Source organism: Myxocyprinus asiaticus, chromosome 10 (assembly GCF_019703515.2).
Source record: "Myxocyprinus asiaticus isolate MX2 ecotype Aquarium Trade chromosome 10, UBuf_Myxa_2, whole genome shotgun sequence".
In the NCBI taxonomy this organism is placed as follows: domain Eukaryota; kingdom Metazoa; phylum Chordata; class Actinopteri; order Cypriniformes; family Catostomidae; genus Myxocyprinus; species Myxocyprinus asiaticus.
This window is the reverse complement of record NC_059353.1, coordinates 40,557,846-40,582,636: the sequence shown is the minus strand read 5'-3', so window position 1 is coordinate 40,582,636 and position 24,791 is coordinate 40,557,846. Positions and strand designations below refer to the sequence as shown.

The window sequence follows — 24,791 nt, the reverse complement described above, 5'->3', positions numbered from 1 at the left end:
GCTTTATTTGACCTAACATGCCCTTTTGAGTTCCATAAAATGAATACGTTGCATGGGTTTGAAACAACATGAGGGTGAGTAAATGATGATTTGTGGGTGAACTATGCCTTTTAACTGTTTAATTTTTAAATTTGCCAGAATTGCACTTTTTTGGGCTTGTTCCATACCCAAAATCTTTAACGTCCCCTCTATAATACATTTATAATTTAGCACTTTTTCCATCCATTGTCTATATTTTTATTTGAATTTGCATTTATGTGTACAGTATATCATTTTATAACTCAAAGCATTTTAGAGAACCTAATTGAAGAATTCCTAATAAATAAATCTGACTGTTTTTGTTTTTGATCCACAGAGTCTGTTTTCTCCAACATGCTTAAGTTATGCCACTCAGTATATCTCCCGCTATGAAAAACAGGAAGAAGGTAGGCTGACTTTTCATCAAGCTGTAATTATTGTTTGTGTGAGATAATTATATTAACTGAATGTATTGTGTACCTTCACCTCAGGCATCCAGTGGAGCAACATGTATGTCTCTCCTCTGGCTGGAGACACTTCCTCCTTTGGTTGGCTCTGCTGGCTGCTGCTTATTGACTCAATAATATATTTCATAATTGGTATTTACATCCGCATGGTCTTCCCAGGTATGTGTGAACTACCCACCTCCCAGGTCTCTGAGCAATGTACAAATAAAGGAATAGTCCACCCAAAAATGAAAGTTTTGTTATTATTTACACACCCTCATGCTGTACAAAACATATTTGCTGTTATTTTCAATGTGAAACACAAAAGGAGAATTTCTGATGAATGCTTACACAGGTCTTTTACATAAAACGACAGTTCATAGTTGCCATGGCTGTCAAGCTCCAGAAAGAAAATAATAATAATAAATAAAAAACCCACCATAAAACCACCATAAATATAGTCCTTAGATGCTATATTCTGCAGGAACAGACTAAAATGTAAGTTGCTATTTACAAAAAATCTTGATTTCCACTGCAGTTTTGGAACGTTGACATTTTTAAAAAATCTAAATGTGAATTCTATCAAGATTTCAGAAGTTTCTGTCTATTCTGCATATAAAGCTATCATATAACTTTAAAAGACTTGAAATATAGCGCACAAGTCATATGGACTACTTTTATGGTGCTGTTATGGTAATATTTTGTCCTTTTTAAAGCTTCACAGATGAGGTCACTATTAAATGTTGTCGTATGGAAGAGAGCAGCATAAAGATTCTTCAAAATCCATTGTTTTGTGTTCCATGGAAGAATAACAGTATATGGAATCTTAATATTTGGGGGAACTTTTCCTTCAACCTGTCCATATTCTTTGCGGTTAGGTTAAAAAATTATATTGCAATTTGCAGTGTTAATCTCCTCTGTTTTTTCTCCCAATCAGGAAAGTATGGCATTGGTGTCCCGTGGTACTTCCCTGTGACACGATCCTTCTGGACAGATATGTTCAGCTGCTGTAACAGAACACCAAAGAAGATTGGCAGAGGGTTGCTCTTCACTAACATGATGCAGGAGCAAAATAATGACAAGAACAAAGGTACAATAACCATTCATCTCTGAAGAGAATTTCCCCACATGTGTTCCATCCAGTGTACTTTTATTTGAACTCTTTACCCTCTTATTGTAACATCTTGGCTTCTCTTTTTCTGTGATGTTTTTTCCTTTTATCTTACTGTAGGGAAAGGTAACTTCCCGGCTAATGGAGAGGAAGACTTCTCAGGTTTACCTGTGGGAGTATCACTGTATGGGCTGACGAAGACCTACGGCAACCGGAATGCTGTCGACAACCTGAACCTCTCTTTCTATGAGGGGCATGTCACCTCTCTGCTGGGTCACAATGGAGCTGGAAAAACCACCACTATGTAAGAGCACATGTTACATACATAAATATTTCAGTACAATTTGACTTTAGCCAAGCTAATGAAACAGTGCTCTAATAAGAATAAAAATCTGCAATACACAAATATTTTGTATAATAGTTTTTATTTTATTTTTATTCTAAGTACATTTTTATAATAGACATTTCTCTCACAATCGGAGATGCATGTGACACTGCATTAGAATTTGGCTAAAAGAAGGTATCTTTAAAGACAGCATAATCATGCTGTCTACCGTTTTGGCACAGAGCCTTAGTCTCATTTGCATTAATGTATCTACTATACCGTAGTATACTTTACTATACTGTACTGTATTGTACTATGTTGTGCTATGCTATGCAATGCTATGATATGATATACTTTACTATGTTATACTATACTGTACAGTACTATATTAGGCTATGCTGTGCTATGCCAAACTATGCTATACTATACTGTGCTATATTTCAGGTCACTTCTGACGGGGTTGTTTTCACCCACCTATGGTACCATTGAGGTCTATGGGATGGATATGCAGACGTTTATAGATGATGTGCGAAAGGAGATGGGTGTTTGCATGCAGTATGATGTCTTGTTTGACCACCTTACCACCAAAGAGCACCTGTTGCTATACGCTCAGATCAAAGCCCCCCACTGGACCAAGCAGGAAGTGAACGAACAAGTGCGCAGGTACGTTCAACACTCATTTTCTTACAGTTTTTTGTACATATACTTGTGATTGACTGATATATTGTCAATGGATAGAGTACAAAGTTTATATCTTTGTCAATGAATAGTGTAAATAAAAATGAGTATGGAATAAAATAATGCATTATAAATTCTGAATCTATGTACTGATAACCATTGTCCCGTGTCTGCCAAACATATTGAGTGGTCCAAACATCATCTGCAGCCTGAAATGGAACTTTTGGTTGGATTTTAAGAGTGAATGCACTTAACTGCATAGGAAAGCTATAGGTACATTAGTGTACATTGTGTTTAGCAGTGTGATGTTTCAAGTTAAATCGCTCAAATTTAAAAAATGGCATATCGGATGAAACTAAAGACTCTAATCAATTGACTCAAACAGATTTCCATGCAAAAACATAATTAGGTTTCTTACCATATGTAGTTTTGTTGGCAATCCTCCTGAAGACAAACTCCGCTGTGATCTGCACAAAGTTTTTTGTCACATGACTCGGTGTGTCAAAAGTTTAGCCCTTTACAGACAGCACAGATTCTTCTTAACTGAGATCAGTCAGTTTAAATTAATTTAAATCCTGCGTTGCATATAGCGAAGCCAAAAACAACATCCATGCATTAAATCGGTTTTCAGTGTAAATATACGCTAGATGGGCGTCTTTGAACATTGCTTGTGACATGCCATGAGTGCGTTTTTTTTTTTTTTTATGATGACATGTAATATTAGAAACTCTACATCTTTTAAAAACATTTCTCAAGACACTTTAATTTTGGTCCATTACACAGCGCCGTGGCAAGCTGTTTTTTAACGCAAGAACACATGCTGTGTAAACGGCCCCTAACACTCACTAATAATGAGAGATGTGTACTCTGTTTACATTTGTTTTGTTCTTATTAGCTTGTCAGGAGCCATATGGTATCTTGTAGCTTTGTAATCTGTTCTTAACTTGGAGATGTGGCTTAGTGATCAAAGATTCGGGCTGGTAATTAAAAGGTTATGGGTTCAAACCCCACAATGGACAATTCATGAAGTATCAACATTGTGCCCTTGAGCAAGGCATTTAAGGCATTCTGTTTACTTTCTATTAAAGCATCAGCTGCATGAGGATTTAATATTAACACATTCTCTGTTTTCTCTGTCTTAGAAACCTAATGGAAACAGGCATGTACGCCCACCGCAACAAGCGTGTCGGCACCCTGTCAGGTGGTATGAAGAGGAAGCTATCCATCTCAATTGCCTTCATAGGAGGCTCACGACTTGTGGTGCTGGATGAGCCCACCACTGGTGTGGACCCCTGCTCTCGACGCAGCATCTGGGACATTGTCCTTCAACACAAGCAAGGTGAAATCCCCCTGCAATTCTGCCATTCAGGCCAGGGAGAAAATAATCGCCTGCCTCATACCTGTAGCAAACCCCCAAAAGGACTTTGATCTTATCGGGTATCTGACACTCGGTTTAGAATTTAATTAGGCTTGAATGGATTTTCTCAAGGTGTGTGCAGTCAAATCCAGACAGGGAAAAATCCCGATTGACGTGTAGTAACAACTGATTGTTATCCGTCATGCTCCCTCTGTTCGGGCCTCTGATGTTTAATTATCTTCCTCAGAGACAGTTAGGGAATTTATCTCAGGCAAGGATTTAAACCGTAAAAGAGGGTCATGTCAGATTCTCCGGTGTTATCTTAGTACATCACCCATTTGTTCAGAGTCTATGTTCTTTCTGTCTGTATCAGTAGATCTTTGATTTGATGTTGTTTTTTTTTAACTGTCTAGAGCGCACCATCATTCTTTCCACCCATCACCTGGATGAGGCTGAAGTTCTCAGTGACCGCATCGCTTTCCTAGAGCACGGAGGCCTCAAATGCTGTGGTTCACCCTTCTACCTCAAAGACAAACTGGCTAAAGGCTACAACCTCACCCTAACAAAGATGGTAAATTTGTTTAGTTACAGATCTTAACTTCATGAAGTATGTTCTCTAGTGACACCCAACAGTAGGTGGTACGAGATACAGTATGTAGGAAATCGGTTCCCTGGGACAATGGTCAATTATACAGTTTAGCAGTCATCATACAAAAGTATTTGACCTCAGAATTCTGCTGTTGACCAATGATCAAGTATTCCAGATAGCCATTTAGTAAATATTTTATAATATGTCATATTATGAACATGCATTTCCATGCTTTTTGGTTTAGGTTCAGACTCCTGATTCAAAGGAGAGCTTCGACAATGATAAATTGAGGGCTTTCATTCAGTCCTACCTGCCTGACGCTCTGCAGAAGGAGGGAGAGGTGGGCGATCTGGTCTACTCCCTCCCACCATACAATCCCCAGAATGCTGTGGCATACCAGTCTCTGCTCACCAGTCTAGACCAGAATCTCGACAGGCTTCAGCTGGGCTGCTATGGCATTTCCGACACCACCCTTGAAGAGGTAATAGTGTGATGTAATGTGAAGGCCTAGGGGACGTTCTCACATGATTCATACTCATAGTCAAACACAGTTAGATGAGGCTTAGTGGAATGGAACAGAATTCAGGGATATACTGTAGCAATTTATTTTTCAAAATTGAACAACTTTTAACTTGTGCCCCTGCTTGACATGCCGTCTTAAAATGCATGACTATGTTTTGCATGATTACGCTGGTTCGCTAGCTTGACCCACATGAAACCAGCATTAACCATTATGGAAATTCATGCTGGTCTCAGCTGGTTTTTTCAGCACACTGCAAAAAATTATTTCAGTAAGCATTAATCAAAATTTAGTTTTCTCTTTTTTGAAGTACAAATATCAAAACATCCATAAAACAAGATCAATTTAATTCAGAAAACAGTTTATCTTATGTTTATTAGTTTAGTTTACTGATGTATCTTAGTATACGTATATCTAAGTTTATTTTTCTTGCTCCATTGGCAAAGTTCTTTACTTTTTACAGTGCTGTCAGTTGATTAAATTTATTAATTGTGATTAATCAAATATGTTTTTTTTTGTAGTTAATTGCGATTAATCACAGATTTTAAAAGTGCTGAAATTTTCTTCTTTTCCTTACAAAATGCATTTATTTCCATCTTTTGTTTCCACAAAACAATATGTAACAATATAATGCTTTATTAACATTTTCCAAACAAAGACTTCCACAGTATAAACATAGAAATGCACTAAAATAGCACTGATTCAAGTAACATTAAATGTTTCCAAAGGTCTAATTGGGAGTTTGACTAACTGTCTCCCTAAAGTTTGCATTTTTATTGCAATGGGCATTAAATCTCTTAAACTATCATTCTCCACAATATTGTTCTGCCTGTAGACTGTGGCTATCCGCTTAGCTGGCTGAAAAAATACTTGATTTCTATCACAAGTCCCATCTGTGCTTGTTTTGTGCATCAAATAGCGTTAAGAGGTCCTTTCTCCATCATTTTATCACTGACACAGAAGTGCTGTTGTGTGTGTGTATTGTGAAGTGTGCGTCTGTTAATATTTCGGGCAGACATACTACAAAGGTTCCGCCCTTTCAACCAGTGTTTATGCTGGTTTATGCTGTATTAACGGTAAATGCGTCAATCGCAATTAAAAAAATTTACACGTTGTGATGCAGCGGTGCAAGGGTGATGCGTGAGCTCTGACGATCTCGTGAGACAGCGGGTGTGATCTAACATGGAGATACTCAGAACGTTAACAAAACTAAACTTGAACAGAATGATATTAGGACATAATTGGAGGAGACTTTAACACAGTTATTGAACCAACACAAGACAAATCGAACACCACACCACATTTTAAAACCTGGCGATCCACAGAAATGATCAAAAAATACATGAATGAGCTTGGTCTTGGTGATAGCTGGAGACTTACAAATCCAACCTCAAGAGAATACACCTATTTCTCATCAGTTCATAAATCACACTCATGTATTGATTATTTCTTAACAAGTAATTCCATCATGCCAGACATATTACAGGTGCATCTCAATAAATTAGAATGTCGTGGAAAAGTTCATTTATTTCAGTAATTCAACTCAAATTGTGAAACTTGTGTATTAAATAAATTCAGTGCACACAGACTGACGTAGTTTAAGTCTCTGGTTCTTTTAATTGTGATGATTTTGGCTCACATTTAACAAAAACCCACCAATTCACTATCTCAAAAAATTAGAATACATCATAAGACCAATAAAAAAACATTTTTAGTGAATTGTTGGCCTTCTGGAAAGTATGTTCATTTACTGTATATGTACTCAATACTTGGTAGGGGCTCCTTTTGCTTTAATTACTGCCTCAATTCGGCGTGGCATGGAGGTGATCAGTTTGTGGCACGGCTGAGGTGGTATGGAAGCCCAGGTTTCTTTGACAGTGGCCTTCAGCTCATCTGCATTTTTTGGTCTCTTGTTTCTCATTTTCCTCTTGACAATACCCCATAGATTCTCTATGGGGTTCAGGTCTGGTGAGTTTGCTGGCCAGTCAAGCACACCAACACCATGGTCATTTAACCAACTTTTGGTGCTTTTGGCAGTGTGGGCAGGTGCCAAATCCTGCTGGAAAATTAAATCAGCATCTTTAAAAAGCTGGTCAGCAGAAGGAAGCATGAAGTGCTCCAAAATTTCTTGGTAAACGGGTGCAGTGACTTTGGTTTTCAAAAAACACAATGGATCAACACCAGCAGATGACATTGCACCCCAAATCATCACAGACTGTGGAAACTTAACACTGGACTTCAAGCAACTTGGGCTATGAGCTTCTCCACCCTTCCTCCAGACTCTAGGACCTTGGTTTCCAAATGAAATACAAAACTTGCTCTCATCTGAAAAGAGGACTTTGGACCACTGGGCAACAGTCCAGTTCTTCTTCTCCTTAGCCCAGGTAAGATGCCTCTGACGTTGTCTGTGGTTCAGGAGTGGCTTAACAAGAGGAATACGACAACTGTAGCCAAATTCCTTGACATGTCTGTGTCTTGATGCCTTGACCCCAGCCTCAGTCCATTCCTTGTGAAGTTCACCCAAATTCTTGAATCGATTTTGCTTGACAATCACAAGGCTGCGGTTCTCTCGGTTGGTTGTGCATCTTTTTCTTCCACACTTTTTCCTTCCACTCAACTTTCTGTTAACATGCTTGGATACAGCACTCTGTGAACAGCCAGCTTCTTTGGTAATGAATGTTTGTGGCTTACCCTCCTTGTGAAGGGTGTCAATGATTGTCTTCTGGACAACTGTCAGATCAGCAGTCTTCCCCATGATTGTGTAGCCTAGTGAACCAAACTGAGAGACCATTTTGAAGGCTCAGGAAACCTTTGCAGGTGTTTTGAGTTGATTAGCTGATTGGCATGTCACCATATTCTAATTTTTTGAGATAGTGAATTGATGGGTTTTTGTTAAATGTGAGCCAAAATCATCACAATTAAAAGAACCAAAGACTTAAACTACTTCAGTCTGTGTGCATTGAATTTATTGAATACATGAGTTTCACAATTTGAGTTGAATTACTGAAATAAATGAACTTTTCCACGACATTCTAATTTATTGAGATGCACCTGTAAATGCTACAATTAAGCCTATTGTCATCTCTGACCATGCACCATTCACCATTACTATTAATAACTGAAATACTACAAAAAACTAATTTAGTCCCACGAGCCAGAGTCCCACGTCATGGCCGCCGAGCCAGAGTCCCACGTCATGGCCGCCGAGCCAGAGTCCCACGTCATGGCCGCCGAGCCAGAGTCCCACGTCATGGTTGCTGAGCTTGCGTCGCCTTCTGCCTGGGATCCTCAGTGTGCTCCATGCAATGTCACAGCCACACCTGGGCCTGTTCCATGCCATGTTACCGCCAGGCCTGAGCCTGCTCCATGCCATGTCACAGCCGCACCTGAGCCTGCTCCATGCCAGGTCACAGCCACACCTGAGCCTGCTCCATGCCAGGTCACAGCCACGCCTGAGCCTGCTCCATGTCACAGCCACGCCTGAGCCTGCTCCATGTCACAGCCATGCCTGAGCCTGCTCCATGTCACAGCCACACCTGAGCCTGCTCCATGTCACAGCCACGCCTGAGCCTGCTCCATGTCACAGCAATGCCTCAGCCTGCTCCATGTCACAGCAACGCCTCAGCCTGCTCCATGCCATGTCACAGCAACGCCTCAGCCTGCTCCATGCCATGTCACAGCAGCACCTCAGCCTGCTTCACGCCATGTCACAGCCGAATCTCAGTCTGCTCCATGCCATGTCTCAGCCAAGCTTCAGTCTGCTCCATGCCATGTCTCAGCCAAGCCCCTGACTGCTCTATGCTATGTCACAAGCAAGCCTCTGCTCCACGGTCCAGGCCTGCCTCTGCTCCACGGTCCAGGGCCGCCTCTACTCCACGGTCCAGGGCCGCCTCTGCTCCACGGTCCAGAGCCGCCTCTGCTCCACGGTCCAGGGCCGCCTCTGCTCCACGGTCCAGGCCCGCCTCTGCTCCACAGTCCAGGCCCGCCTCTGCTCCACGGTCCAGGCCTGCCTCCGCTCCATGGTCCAGTGGTCACATCTGCCACGGCCAACGAGTCATCATCCACGCCTACAATGGCCAAGTCAAGATCCTGCCGTACCATGTTTCCATGTCATGCCATGTAGCCACGCCCCCCCCCCCCCCAACACACACACATCAAGTCACCATGCCCACCCCACCACCCAGCTCCCTCACAGTGAACTTTGTGTTTATGTTTTGGGGCGTCGAGAGCCGCCCCTAATGGGGGGGATATGTCACGTTTATGTGTTTTGTTCTTGTTTTCATGTCTTTTGTTTTAAAATTTAGTTCCTATTCCTGTTCAGGTCATGTGGTGTCATGTCATGTGATTTCCTGTTCCCTCATGTGATCTTGTCATGTGTTTCCCCTGTTCATGTGTCTTGTTTTCATTGGTTCATTGTTTTATTACCTTGCTATCAGTCTTGTCATTTCATTGGTTAAAGTTCATTTAGTCTTGTTATCTTGTTTATAGTTTAGTAATGGGTTGTCTTGTTTACCTGTTACCCATGACTTTTAAGCCCTCATGTTTGCCATTGTCGATTGTCAGGTATTGTTTGTGAAAGTAACTTTGTTGGTGTACAGCATTCCTTGTTTTGTTTCATAGTCAAGCCAAGTTATGTCAAGTCAAGTTTAGTCTAGTCATTCATGTTTATCTTGGTTTTTGGATCTCACTTTTGTTAATAAAACTGCCCTTGGGTTCTACACTTCATCGTCGTCTTCGTCTGCATTGTCATTGCCAGCGCCAGAATACGTTACATGTTTACTGGAAAATAAGACAAAATACAGATAAAGAAAAATGTATTTTTTTTTTAAATGCAGGGAAAGAGAACAGACAGAGTGCATCCTGTGTGAACAGCCCTTTATACAACCTCAACAACAACCAGTTGCACTGATGACATTCCAGTGACATTTTAAAATGTTGACCTGTTCTGTTTCTCAGGTGTTCCTGCAGTTGACTCGAGATGACATGGAGCCTGAGAGGAGCGGTGCCTGGTCTGTGTCAGAAAATGTTACAGTAAATGATGTGTTTACCTCTAGTGACAGCATTCCAGATGACGTCAACAGCATGTACCTTGGAGAGAAAGCCAGTAAGTGGCCATTTTGAACTACCAGCTTCTTTCAACATACTTTAGAATTACTATCATGACCTGTACTTTAACAATTACATCTCTGAAAGCTTTGAACTTTGAAAGCTCATCTTAAGACTTTGTATTAGTTAAAACAGTTTTGATGATTGCATGGGTCTCATGTGGTACGCTCTTTTTTTTTTTCTCTCTTGTAGGCCTCACTGGCAACTCCACTGTGAGTGGGCTCGCCCTGATGGCACAGCGTGTGATGGCAATGTTGCTGAAACGCTTGCATCACTCCAGGAGGGACTTGAAGGGACTGATCTCCCAGGTGGTCTTGCCCGTGCTCTTTGTAATTGCTGCCATGGGCCTGGGTTCCATCAAGAGTGACCTTCAGCACTTTCCTAAGATTACGCTCTCACCTGCTCAGTACCACGTTGATGAACAATATGCCTTCTTCAGGTTAGACTCACATGTTACTTGAATGTGATTCAAATGTGTCTCTGAATTCAATGATCAATATAGCAATATATACCTACATATATTCTTATAACAACATAATTTTTTTTTTTTAAATGCCACATTGAGACCTGTGAATGGTTTTGAGTGCTGATACAAACGAATCGTTGAACCGACTTGAAACAGAAAGTTTGAAAACACTGATTCTCAAAAATGACTCAAGCTTATCAACTCTATTGGCATTTCAATAAGAAACAGAGCTGTTATAAAAATTACTTCTGTCTTAGTGCTATTATGCAAAAGGGGTGGGCGCAAACTTTGCCAACTTCCGTGTTTTGCAAAAATTAGCTTATGCAACCTTAGTAAATTGATGAGATGATGAGAAAAATTGCATTGCAATCACTGAGATATTCACTATATTATATTGTGAACATTCGATATACATCACAGCCCTAAATATTGTTATTGAACATTCTTTCTACAGCAATCAGAATCCCAATACCAGCGGTCTTGTAGATGCCATGATGTCCTATCCAGGCATTGACCACTTCTGCATGAGAGACCCCCCAAACTCGTAAGTAATCATCCATATGTTTTATAGTGATTGTATGTGCAGTCCAGCTCTCTGAGCTTGGTAATCAGACTGCAGGCCGCTCTAAGCCACAAGTGATTCATCAGCTCACCGGCGCACTGCAAATGGGTTTCATTTTTTTCTCGGCTTTAATTTTTTCAGACTCTCTGATCTCAGGTCACTTCTTAAGCTCTGGTCTCCACCTCCTTTGCTGTGCCTTGGGACTGTGCTACTCTAATCTGGTTTTAACAGTGGGTCTTTTTGCTTTCTCTGTCTTTTTTTTTTTTTTTTTACACTAATTTACCATTTTCAGTTCTCAGTCACTATTTTCTCATCTTCCCTATTTCTGCTCATCTTCCTCTCTCCTCACCTTGTAACTCACTCATGAATGCTCCCTTTTTTGTGTGGGATCTCTCTCTTTTTCTCGGTATTGTTCTCTCTCTCACCCACACATCTGAAAAGATTTACTTTTGTAACTCCTGAATAAGAGCATACAATTATAAACAGAGAATATCACGAAAGCTTTCAAGAGAATATCAGGGTCACCAAAATCATAAAGAAATAATAAATTATAGTCTGCATAAAGAAAATTAAGCCTATTTAAGAACCATTTAGATGTTTTGTATTGAAATTGTCACAAATTCCGCCAAATTCTCATTATTGGGAGCTCCTGTGGTTCGACTGGTAGAGCATGGCACTAAGGGTTTGATTCCCTGGGAACATTTGGGTAAGTGTTGGTTAGGTTTAGGGTCAGTGGTAAGGTTAACAATGTAACTACAAATGTAATTAAATGCAGGTACTTTAAATATACATACAGTGCAACAACAAGTATTTACATAATAAGTACATTGTATCAAATGCTTAAGTACATAGTAGTTAAAGACACCTAATATAAAGTGGAACCTAAAAGTGTCTACCAGATGTAATGTAATGTAAAGGTAATTAAAGTGTCATCACCGTAATGCAAAACAATCTCATTCTCATTACTGTAATGTTAATTTTTTTTAAATAATGTTTAAACTGTCAGGTATTTATACATTATAATTGTTTTTGTTCTGCTGCATTTAGTTCATGCCAGTTTAAATAAAAAAACATTATATTACAATATATTTATGCATTAATACAGTTAAAAAAAATTAGAGAAATGAGAATCACCATTGAGAATAATGAAAGTAAAAATTTTTTTAAAAAATCCCTCAAAGATAAAATGTCTGGAGGCATTATGGTAATGAATGTTTCAAGGGAAAAGGTGTTTAATTGTCATGAAAATGTCACAATTTTAATTGTCTTAAAAATAAGCTTAATAATAAGTAATATTAATTATAGCTCTTTTTCCAGATACAGTGCATCCGGAAAGTATTCACAGTGCTTCACTTTTTCCACATTTTGTTATGTTACAGCCTTATTCCAAAATGGATTAAATTCATTATTTTCCTCAAAATTCTACAAACAATACCCCATAACGACAACTTGACAGAAGTTTGTTTGAAATCTTTGCAAATTTATTAAAAATAAAAAATTAAAAAAAATCACATGTACATAAGTATTCACAGCCTTTGTCATGACACTCAAAATTGAGCTCAGGTGCATCCTGTTTCCACTGATCATCCTTGAGATGTTTCTACAAATTGATTGGAGTTCACCTGTGGTAAATTCAGTTGATTGGACATGATTTGGAAAGGCACAAACCTGTCTATATAAGGTCCCACAGTTAACAGTGCATTTCAGAGCACAAACCAAGCCATGAAGTCCAAGGAATTGTCTGTAGACTTCCGAGACAGGATTGTATCGAGGCACAGATCTGGGGAAGGGTACAGAAACATTTCTGCAGCATTGAAGGTCCCAGTGAGCATAGTGGCCTCCATCGTCCGTAAATGGAAGAAGTTTGGAACCACCAGGACTCTTCCTAGAGCTGGCCGCCTGGCCAAACTGAGCGATCGGGGGAGAAGAGCCTTAGTCAGGGAGGTGACCAAGAACACGATGGTCACTCTGACAGAGCTCCAGCATTTCTCTGTGGAGAGAGGAGAACCTTCCAGAAGAACAACCATCTCTGCAGCACTCCACCAATCAGGCCTGTATGGTAGAGTGGCCAGACGGAAGCCACTCCTCAGTAAAAGGCACATGACAGCCTGCCTGGAGTTTGCCAAAAGGCACCTGAAGGACTCTCAGACCATGAGAAACAAAGATTGAACTCTTTGGCCTGAATGGCAAGCGTCATGCCTGGAGGAAACCAGACACCGCTCATCACCTGGCCAATGCCATCCCTACAGTGAAGCATGGTGGTGGCAGCATCATGCTGTGGGGATGTTTTTCAGCGGCAGGAACTGGGAGACTAGTCAGGATCGAGGGAAAGATGAATGCAGCAATGTACAGAGACATCCTTGATGAAAACCTGCTCCAGAGTGCTCTGGACCTCAGACTGGGGCGATGGTTCATCTTCCAACAGGATAACGACCCTAAACACACAGCCAAGATAACAAAGGAGTGGCTACGGGGCAACTCTGTGAATGTCCTTGAGAGGCCCAGCCAGAGCCCAGACTTGAACCCGATAGAACATCTCTGGAGAGATCTGAAAATGGCTGTGCACTGATGCTCCCCATCCAACCTGATGGAGCTCGAGAGGTCCTGCAAAGAAGAATGGGAGAAACTGCCCAAAAACAGGTGTGCCAAGCTTGTAGCATCATACTCAAGAAGACTTCAGGCTGTAATTGGTGCCAAAGGTGCTTCAAAAAAGTATTGAGCAAAGGCTGTGAATACTTATGTACATGTGATTTTTTTTTTTTTTTTTTTATAAATTTGCAAAGATTTCAAACAAACTTCTTTCACGTTGTCGTTATGGGGTATTGTTTGTAGAATTTTGAGGAAAATAATGAATTTAATCCATTTTGGAATAAGGCTGTAACATAACAAAATGTGGAAAAAGTGAAGCGCTGTGAATACTTTCCGGATGCACTGTACTTCCACTCAAAGCACTTTTCAGCTAACTTTACGAAATACTATATAATTTATTTTGATTTTGTGGTGAAATTTGACCTGGACATGCTTTTGTGAGATTTACCCAGGGATCATTTGCATTCAATATACATTTCCTGTTTATAGGATCGATTTCTACTAACATGCTCTCAAATCAGTGCACATCTCAAGATACCTTCAGAATGATCATCACTGCTTTGAGCACTTCTCTCCATCTCTTATTAGCGTGGCAGAATATTTTATTCTTAATTTTACTAAGAGAAGCATTTCAACAATGTTTTTGTCTACAGTATTTGTAAAGAGAGACATAGCACAGGAATCCAGACCTGGACCACCACAGGCAACAGCTCAGCTACATTTACCACCTGCAAGTGTAGCAAACAAGTGCAGGTGAGCAGAACCATTATTACACAACGAACACTGTCATATTTTCTCAATGATGTGCATCCAGTTCAATTCCTGAATTTGAATTGAGTTGGCAAACAGGATGCAGAATTGGAATTTGAATTCAAATTTAAGGAATTAGAATTAAAATGCAATGAAATTCAAAGAAATTCATATGAAGTGCGATGAAATTTAAAGACTGCTGTAAGTGTAGTTTTTAATAAATACATACATTTTTAGTATGACATATCCACATGTTTTCAACATGAAGGGTATTTCTGGAAACAATAGATGATATTAATAATAAATGTTATAAATTTGTGTCACATTTTGCAGTAAGGTTCTATTTGTTGATATTAGTTAAAGCTGCACTATGTAACTTTGTGCTCTCTAGCGACATTTGTGGTTGACACTTAAAATTGCAAGTAATGTGCGGAAGAATACATTACGTCAGTCGTGCTCTGGCACTGCTCTTCTGGCGGATGAATCTCCCAATTTGAGCTTACCTTGACATCACCTGTGTGTGATCATGACGTGCTATTTTCATGTTGATATTATGTTATACAGTTAAACATTTGGAACAAATATTACTTGTTTTGATGAAGATAAACAACACTCTTATTTACATATTTGATTAAATTTTACACTAATATCGCTTCTCTGACACTTCACTCAAAGCACTTTTAAATAGAGAACACGGGACTCTCCTCAGCCACCACCAGTATATCTTAATATGATTATTCAAGTGTTTTATCTACTATTAATTTTTGATATGTACTGCAATTTTCAATTTAAGAGGTTAAACTTGTGATATGGCTGATATGAGTTCAATAGAAGACTTTATTATTTTTATACTATATTGTCCAGTCTCAGTTACTACAATAGCATGTCTATGCAATGCACACAATTACACGTAAACTAAAAACATAAAATGAGGATTCAATAATGATGGGGATCAAATATACTTATGTAAAATATTTACATTTATATGTAAAAATAATATGCTTAAATATGCAATATGTCAGTTACAAGAAGTTAATTTCAGAAGTCATACATATTAAACATGTCACAGTAACTTCACTGAACAACATAGATACATGGCGATCGGTTAACACACGAGTATTGTTCGATTCATAAAAGCATGACAAGCATTAAAAGTTTCAACAACCATACCAGAAAACATATCCAAGCATTATAACAGGTAAGCAACTTCGCCAAACGGAAAACAGATAAACATCCATCTAGACTGCAAGGATGCTGTCCTGAACTGTGTGAGTGTTACTTAACTGAGCTGAACAGCGTAGCTTCTCCAGACGAAACATGAGACAGCTGGAAATTCTTTCTTGTGTGTGTAGACATAACGTAATGACGCAAGGATGAACGTCATAAACCAGCGATTTTGCGGCAAATCGAACCTGACAGCTCAAAATACATATCATTTTTATAGGCTTACATTAGTGAATCGGGGTAAGGTAAGGTCATTGTTTTGAACACTGATTGTTGATGTACTCAGTCAATAATGGCAATTTGTTCATTTTTAACCAAAAAGTCTTACATAGTGCAGCTTTAATGCAATAGGTATCATGAACTAACAATGAACTATGACTTATTACAGCATTTATTAATAGTTAATTGTTTATTCATTTTAGTTCATAATGCATTAACTAATTTTAACATATACAACTTTTAATGTAGAAAATGTAGGCTATTAGTAAATGTAGAAATACTATCAATAACCAAGATTAATAAATACTGTTAAAGCATTCAACAACCTGTGGTGTGTGACCAATTCAATTCAAATTCCATCTCACAAACTGACAAGGAGCCAATTAACAAATTCTTATTTTAGCCCAGAAAATGTTTCTGTCTGATATGTCACTCACTTTTCTGCCCATTTCAGTCATGTCCTGCATCAGGTTACAATCCACCTCACATAAGAAATCCATCATCCCAGATTGTCTATAACCTGACGGGCCTCAACATAGAGAACTACCTGATAGTCACCGCTAATGACTTCATCAGAAACAGGTGAATTTAATTGCACATGATATTACAGTTTTAAACCTATTTCAAAAGGTAACACAGTACATTTATGCCACAAGTTCAGATTTTGCCGAGGTGGAATAATAAGGAATTTATGAAGCGCTGGTAGGCTGGTTAATAATTAAAGAGGAAGCGCTTTGGTTTATCCCATCTTTACCGTGGCATTTCCAGCCAACTGACATTTTCCATGCTAGTCAAATAGCACATAGGACTGGGGCATGCCACTGGCATGAAAATACTTTATTACGTCTAAAATAGTAAGGCTAGCATTTATTATTCATACATTGCTCACTGCAAAAAACTATAAATAAAATACACAACCCTGCCTCAGGGTGGTGGTGGAAATAAATAAAAAGACAAATCACAGCTCTTGAATGAAATTGGGCCAGAATTCACCAAAGACATAAAACAAGTGATTAAAAGTATACCATTGAAATTCTTTTTTTAAGTTGCAAAACACTTATTCATTCTTTGTTACATAAATTGAGCTGTAATGTAAATATGAAGAATGTAGGAAAAACATAGAGGTGGTACAGTCTTTTGAATGCCCAGGAGTCCACTTAAAGTATTTTGTATTCCTTCTTTATTTTTATTTTGGAATACCATGCATAAAATGTCCAGATTTGCTGACATTGAAATTGATTACATGTTTTTGGAGGGCGTGGTTTTGGAGACAGGGTGTGCAGCTGAAGGAATGGGGTTGGTCTAATTCATTGGCTTGGTTTAGCGGAAGTTAGCAAAACACCAAAACAAACAGGCTTTTGGAGAAGTTGCACCAGCCAGTAGTTACAGTACAATCAACATATCAAACGTAAGATGTGATGTTCTTTGTTTCAGATATGGAGGATGGGACTTTGGAAAGCCCCTCCCACTTGATCTTAAGATGGACATTTTAGAAGTGCCACAGAACAGAACCCTTACTAAGGTAATTTTGATTAGTCATATTACATATTCCCAATGGCAAAGTGGCTCATTGTCCCAAATTAGCAGTTTATATAGCCACTAACAGGCTCTATTCCAAAAGCTAGTAAGCAGTATGCTCTGTTGCAATATGATAATAAAGATTTGCTGTAAATTTGACTGATGTTTGTGTCCAAACAGGTTTGGTATAATCCAGAAGGCCACCACAGCATGCCTGCCTACCTCAACAGCCTCAATAACTTTCTTCTGAGATCCAATCTGCCACCTGAGAAACGGCAACAATACAGTGAGTTAAATCTCTCTCTTTCTAATACTGTCAAATCTGATCTGGGCTGACTTCCTATTGTAATTTTTAAAATTTCATATTTATCTAATAATCTCCTTGTCATATTCAGATAGAAGGTGCTATTGGCCCTGTTGGCCTCAGTTTTTGTTATGCACTTTGTCTTGCTTAACCAGACTTTTTGAAAATGAAGTCTGGTCCACTTTGCAGCTTATTCTGGCCTAGAAATGCCCACTTAGACTGGAAGAAATCATCTGAGTGACATATAAAGCGACAAACCACAGTTTATTTTGTTTTTACATGCCATTTGGAGTGGGTAAACCAGAGTGAAAAAAAGCTTATTCAGAATGGAGCGACAATCTCCACGGACAGTTGTACAGAAAATATGAAATAAATTGGAAATGTGTAATTAGTTTTGAGATCAGAATATCTGTCCATTCAAAAATAATATATAAGTAGGCTTGGGATCGATGCTTTTTTCACACGTTTATAATCGGAATATTTTCCTGAAGATTATCAATATACTTTACATCCAGATAAAAATTATTATATGCCCGTTGCACAATAGTCTTCATCTTTTCAAAAATATTTCTCAACACAACTTTGGTAAAGTGTAAGTGGCAGGGAAAATTAAAGGGACACTGGACGTGTCTGATGGACGACATGGCACGTTCTAAAATGCAAAACATTTATTCTTTACAAAGCTACGTACGCACACACTGCTAACATTCAGTGTCAAAATTCTGAAGTGCCGCGGAGCGCAACTCACATTGTTTTCCATCAAATTCGACCCAAATGACTGTATTATCAAAGAACAAAGATTATTTACTCTAGCCATCACTGGATGATATATTGTAAATTTGTATGTTTATCTTATATGTATCTTTACAAGTATGTTATTTTGTGGTTTGACAGCTTGAATGAAAGACCTATTTAAAGCTACATACAGAGAAATTGCATAATAATCGTCACCATTTCTAATCGTTCAGTTTGCGCAGTTATACAAGTTTCTTACATGAATCTGCAAACTCATCAATGTCACTTTGTTAATTCTTGAAAAAATACAAAAACCTTTGTAAATTTGGACTGCTATCTGCTGCGCCATATCAGCTTGTCCTGTGTGTATATGATCGTGAATTGGAAAGCACGCAAATTAGGCTTCTAATTTAAATGTCAGCTAATTTGAATATATCAATGCCTCAAACATATAGCGATAAAATAACATGCCAGTCAATAATCTATATATCAATACTTTATGACATCGGTATAAATAAGGATTATTTCACTGACTGAAAACTAAGTGGAATATACAGTTTAGTTTGTGAATATCTAGTTTGCTTGCCACAGAGTGTCTCCAAAAAATTAGTCAAAGATTCTTTTCAGAGAGAGAAACCATGAAACTGGCAATATTTGGCAAATCTAAGCACTCATAATATCATCCCGATACCTTCTAAACACTCCTAACACAACCTATGCACCCCAACTCCCATAAGTTGCATTGCAGACGGGAAATCTGATTGGAGCTTGCGATTTTCACAACTGCTTTCTAGTTTTTGCATCAGACAGTCATTGAATGGACTGTGGGCGGCCCATGCCTTGTGAGGCTGAAAAAAATTTAATACCATTGCCTTTGAAGGGAGGCAGTGTTACTATTCTATGGCCCACCATAAGGCAGAGTGGTCTGAACATTAATTAGAGGTGCTGAGAACTGAAATGAAGGAATAGAGCTGGACGGAGTCCCCAGTCTTATTTCAGCAATGCTGGACTAACTCAAAGGTTGAGATTCACTGTCTGCCTCCAGGCAAGATTAGGCAAGAAAATCCCAGTGGTCAATAATGGAAAGTGGGGACACAGTCATTCAAATGGACCTGGTGAACTCATTCAGGGCAAAACAGAGCATAAATTCAGCAAAAGTTCTTCCAAGGAGCAAATTGCTCATCACATGTTTCATACAAAATAGTACAATGATTGACTGTACATGTGTGTATTTCCTAATACACTTAAATACTTTTTTCCACTATACAGCAATCTCATTGTCTAGCCACCCTTATCCTGGCCAAGTGCAAGACGAGGATGTCATGTAAGTACACACACACTAGGGATGTGCAAATCTACATATTTTCACAATTAACTTAAAGAGATAGTTCACCTAAAAATTAACATTCTGTCATTATTTACTCACCCTCACATTTTTCCAAACCTGTATTTCTTTCTTCCATGGTACACAAAAGAAGATGATAGTCAGAATGGCAGCCTTTATTCACTATTCACTTTCATTGTATGGGGAAAAAAATGCAATGAAAGTCAATGTTGACTGCTGACTGAGACTAACCTTCTGTCTGTCAGTATCTCCTGACTCATACCTAACACACACATACACCCTTCTCTCTGGCAGCTAAAGCTGATAAAGTACTAGGTGGGACCAAATCACAGTCCCAGTGGTGGAGATAAAATAGCAATCAGCTAATGATGGGCTTAAGATAAAATATGCAAACATTGCTCTGACATTTTCATTCTAGTGGAGCACACGGATAAATGTAATTTGACTCATGTATTTACTCCTCTTTGATTTATCCCTGAGCTTGGCTTATTGATTACTAACCCTATATAATGTGTTTGCTCAGAAGGTGGTTCAGAGGTTAATTGATTCAACAACACCACCCAAAACATGCTTGTATTTTGAACACAGTGGGCAATTTTAAACGTGGCAAAATTTAAAAGGCACACTCTGTAACGTGAGCTCAATTATTTCATTTTTACAACTGAGATGAGGCTGGCGCGACACTTTCTGCTTAGGCCTGAGAGGGGGAAATGAGGAGAGGAGAGGCATGAGAAGGCGAGAAAATGAGTAAGAATTGGTGTTGGTTCACAGCTCGAAATTGCTTCTACATGTAGTTGACAAGAGCAGAAACTTTTATATGTCCACCTGGGCTGGGCGATATATTGAAAAGTCCCAGTGTATTTGTGATTATTTTGCTAGCTATATAAAAGTAAACTTTGTCATTAGACTAGTTTCAGTATGTGACAGCATTTAGAAAGAAATATCATAGTACCGTTACTCATTTCACAAAAATGGCTTTAGAGTCGGTAAGTTTCCATGAATCAGTTCAAACTGTCTGTTCTGATAAATCGATTCAAAACTCGAATTCAGCAATTCATGTCAACACAAAAAGTTCACAGAAGTCTTTGTGTGGTATTTTTCATATATTAAAATGTAATATAAATGTTGGAATCTTCAGTTTTCAGTATATATCGCAATATTACACAAATATATACAGTATATATAATATTATATATATTGAATATTTTCAAAAGGTAATTGTTTTGTTTTTTTGCTATATCTCCTAGCGCAAGTAACCACTCAAAATAGAGTTCAAAGATGTTTACATTAAATTTACATTTATTCATTTACTTTTATTAATTTTAATTAGGAATGCTTTAACACAAGTGACTTACCTTAATGAGATGGTAACATAAGAAATTACAAAATAAAGTTTCAAAATTGTCTAGAAAAAAAAAAGTTTAGTTCTTATCGTTTAATTTTACTCAGCTTTATTTGAGTTCTCTGCCCAACCGACCCAGCCCCTCTAATCTAAATACCAGTGATCCTAACCTCTGTATTCAGGCTCGTCTCTCTGCGGTTTGGGTCTCCTCTTGTTCCATAACATCCTCGATTCTCAGCATTTTTGGTAGCGCTATTCTTGGGAGGAGAAATGGGACACAGAGGTGCAGCATTCAATGCTTAAGCTCAGCGGGTGACCACTAGAACAAGAAATATCAAGAACAAGAGTTCTTGAGTGATGTCTCACTCTGTCTTTCACAAATCTGAGTCACTTAGAGAGATCATGATTCTCATGGCTTTCATTTTTTCTTCCCACTGTTCCCTCTGTCTGCTCCTGTTGTATGTGCATTGAGCTTGACTGAAGAACAGTGTTAAGCTCATGTGAGACTCAGTAGGAAATATGAAGCTCAGTTTGTACTGTGAGGTTTAGACAGCAAGACATGGTTTTCAAACCTAGAACTTCTGCCAGACAGACATTCACATACAGTACTCTTAACTCATACTGATTTGAGTCTGTGGCTCTGTTCTATAACATAGTAAACTACCTTGTGCATTGCAAACACGGGCAGCTGCCTTCTAAGATGCCCATAACACAGAACACATTTTTGTGTGACTCTGCGCTGTTATTTTGATTTTTCCATGTTAACCTGCATTAGAGGAACGGTTTTGACTGCTTACTGTTTTTTCAGTATAACGCACATGAATGATGCATTTTCAAGTTAAAAGAACTTGACCTTTTTAAAAATGTCTCTCGAGACATCTGCTTTCTGATGCACTGCTTCTAGCTTTGTTAACTCAAGATCGCATTCGGCCTGAATGGCCCCTAAGGCAGCATCAGTAATATCATGGAACCTCAGAGTAGGTGACTGATTCTGAATGCGTTACATAGGCAGCAACTCTGTGCATCATATAAATAGCGTTCTTCATGCAGAGCTCATTGGAAACTGGACTTGATATTTTTTACATTGGAGTTTGGCATAAGTATGCTGCTAAGCTAAAGATGTGATAATGTAGCAAGAAAACAATTTTTATATTGGGTAAAACAATTTAATGTAATGTATTGGCAAATTGGGTAAGCAGTAATTTTTTTTTTTAATTAGATTGAACTATTTTATCAATAGTTTTTGGTGTTAAATACATTATATTTATAGTTGACATTTCTCTCACGTCTTCCGCTATCTTGTTGGAATGCATTATCACATTTCCTCATCCACAAAAGATACAGTACATGCAATGAAACCTTAAATTTTGACCAAAATGAGATATCTTAGAAAGCAGTATAATCATGCTGCCTTCCTTTTAGAACAGCCCTTGTGTTGAGAGTGCACCTGTGATACGTAAAATGCTGCCTACGAAGGCACAGAGCCATATAGTTTTCTCTCAGTGTCAGGTGCCAGACAGAAGTTCAGGTACACTTAGCACACATTGCCTAATGTCTATGTCCTCAAAGTTGCATCCTCTAACTTCTCAATGTTTCATTTTTTCCACTCAAGGGTGGGAGGTTTGGTCAGCATACTGGTTGCGCTCTGTGTCCTCACTGGCTACTCCATCATGACTGCCAGCTTTGTCATCTACGAGGTTCAGGAACATCACAATGGTTCCAAGAGACTCCAACAAATCTCTGGCATCAGTGAGCCTTTTTATTGGATCATCAACTTCTTCTATGATATGGTAATTCAGTGCCAATTCATAGATGTCAACTTTTATGGTCTGCTGCTTTGATCAAAAATATCAGAACATAAATATGTAGCTTCAGGTTCTTAACATGTGTCATGGAAAAAATAATAATGTGAATGTGTCTCGTTCTATATACTATGGAATAGTTTACCCCAAAATGAAAATTCTGTCATTATTTACTCCCCTTCATATTCTTCCAATCCATTATTTTCTTTTTTCAGTGAAACACAAAAGGAGAATGTCTGAGCTATTCTTTTCCATACAAGGAAAGTGGATGGTTATTTATACTGATAAGCTCCTAAAAACATATAAAAACAAGAAGTCCATAGACTTGTGCTTTATATTCCAAATCTTCTGAAACCATACAACAGCTTTGTCTGAGGAACAATTGGAAATTTAAGATGTTGTTTATTTATACTCTTCCACTTTGACGGAGCTATCGAATCTCATTTGCGTTTGCATTTTTCAAACTTGCCGGTTGATGATCAATTATGTGACATGGGAGAACTAATAGCGTTTGCCTTCAATGACGTCAAACCTGGCATAAAGTGTTTATTGGCAAAACAATTTTTATTAAACACTAGGATAAATGAGATTTGAGAGCTCTAATGGAGAGGAAGATTAGCAGTGAACGATGATTTAATTTTCGACTGTTCCTCACACAAAGCATATTGTATGGCTTCAGAAGACTTGGAATATGCGCATTAGACATATGGACTACTTTTATGATACTTTTATCATAAAAACCAACCACTTTTCTTATTTGGAAGAGAGCAACTCAGACATTCTGTCTAACATCTCCTTTTGTTCACTTAAGAAAGTCATACAGGTTTGGAACAACATGAGGGTGAATAAATGATGACAAAATTTTTGGTTGAGCTATTCCTTTAAATTGTATATTACGTAAGAATTTGTATTTATGAGGCTTGTTCTGTGGTATTGCAGGCTCTTTACATGATTCCTGTGGTCCTGTCAGTGGTGATGATAGCAGCGTTCCAGCTCCCAGCCTTCACCGATCGGCAGAACCTTGCCGCGGTCACAGTGCTTCTGATACTATTTGGGTCAGCATACATTATGCTCCTTTACCACCACAGACTTTTCTGTCATAAGACAGACGTCTCATTAAAACCTCTGAGTGCTGACAGCTCCTCAAGGCACTCGGTGTTATGAATGTATTATTCAACAAATGTTACACAATGCAGCATTGGTCCTGTAACAGAGAAAGTTTCCGTTAATCCAGAGACTTTAAGGTAAACAATAGGCTCTCTGCTACAGTGGGAGAGCTACTTGGAGCTTTCCTGCAAGGCCTGGGCTCTGAAGACGCGATTTCACACACTCCCTCACCCAGTTAATTGCATTGTAGAGAGCGGAGAGGGCACAGTCTGGTTTTAGGCTCCAGAGCTCCAGGCTGTTTGGTGGGCATTCATTGTGTGAAGTCAGCAGTCTGCCCCGCATTCATCCATCTGACTGTGACCTTACCAGCTTTCGGCTCATAAATAACCACACATCACAGAAATCCAGCCACTTTCTCTTTAACCTGATTAATTGCTTTTGTATAAAGCTATAGTCCATCCAAAATTGTATATTCTGTCAATATTTACTCACCCTTATGTTGTTTCAAATCATATGACTCATAAAAGTATCATAACAGCAGTCCATGTGACTTGTGCGCTATATTCCAAGTCTTCTGAAAAAGTCAGATAACTTTGTGTGAAGAACAGATAGAAATGTAAGTCATTATTTGTTGACAATAGCCTCAAACGACACACTACACTATGCACTTATAAAATA

General features: G+C 38.6%; 1 protein-coding gene across 1 annotated transcript in view; it reads left to right on the top strand.

Annotated features, from left to right (window-relative positions):
* LOC127446758 (glucosylceramide transporter ABCA12-like) overlaps positions 1–24,791 on the top strand; it is a 54,915-nt gene that overhangs the window by 15,156 nt on the left and 14,968 nt on the right. The window contains exons 17-34 of the mRNA XM_051707946.1: positions 356–425; positions 510–644; positions 1,402–1,554; positions 1,696–1,879; positions 2,345–2,563; positions 3,721–3,917; positions 4,349–4,506; positions 4,769–5,005; positions 10,001–10,148; positions 10,343–10,589; positions 11,071–11,160; positions 14,421–14,520; positions 16,415–16,542; positions 17,395–17,482; positions 17,659–17,764; positions 19,787–19,841; positions 22,817–22,994; positions 23,946–24,061. Of these exons, the coding sequence (XP_051563906.1) occupies positions 356–425; positions 510–644; positions 1,402–1,554; positions 1,696–1,879; positions 2,345–2,563; positions 3,721–3,917; positions 4,349–4,506; positions 4,769–5,005; positions 10,001–10,148; positions 10,343–10,589; positions 11,071–11,160; positions 14,421–14,520; positions 16,415–16,542; positions 17,395–17,482; positions 17,659–17,764; positions 19,787–19,841; positions 22,817–22,994; positions 23,946–24,061 (2,609 nt within the window). The remainder of the gene's footprint in view (positions 1–355; positions 426–509; positions 645–1,401; positions 1,555–1,695; positions 1,880–2,344; positions 2,564–3,720; positions 3,918–4,348; positions 4,507–4,768; positions 5,006–10,000; positions 10,149–10,342; positions 10,590–11,070; positions 11,161–14,420; positions 14,521–16,414; positions 16,543–17,394; positions 17,483–17,658; positions 17,765–19,786; positions 19,842–22,816; positions 22,995–23,945; positions 24,062–24,791) is intronic.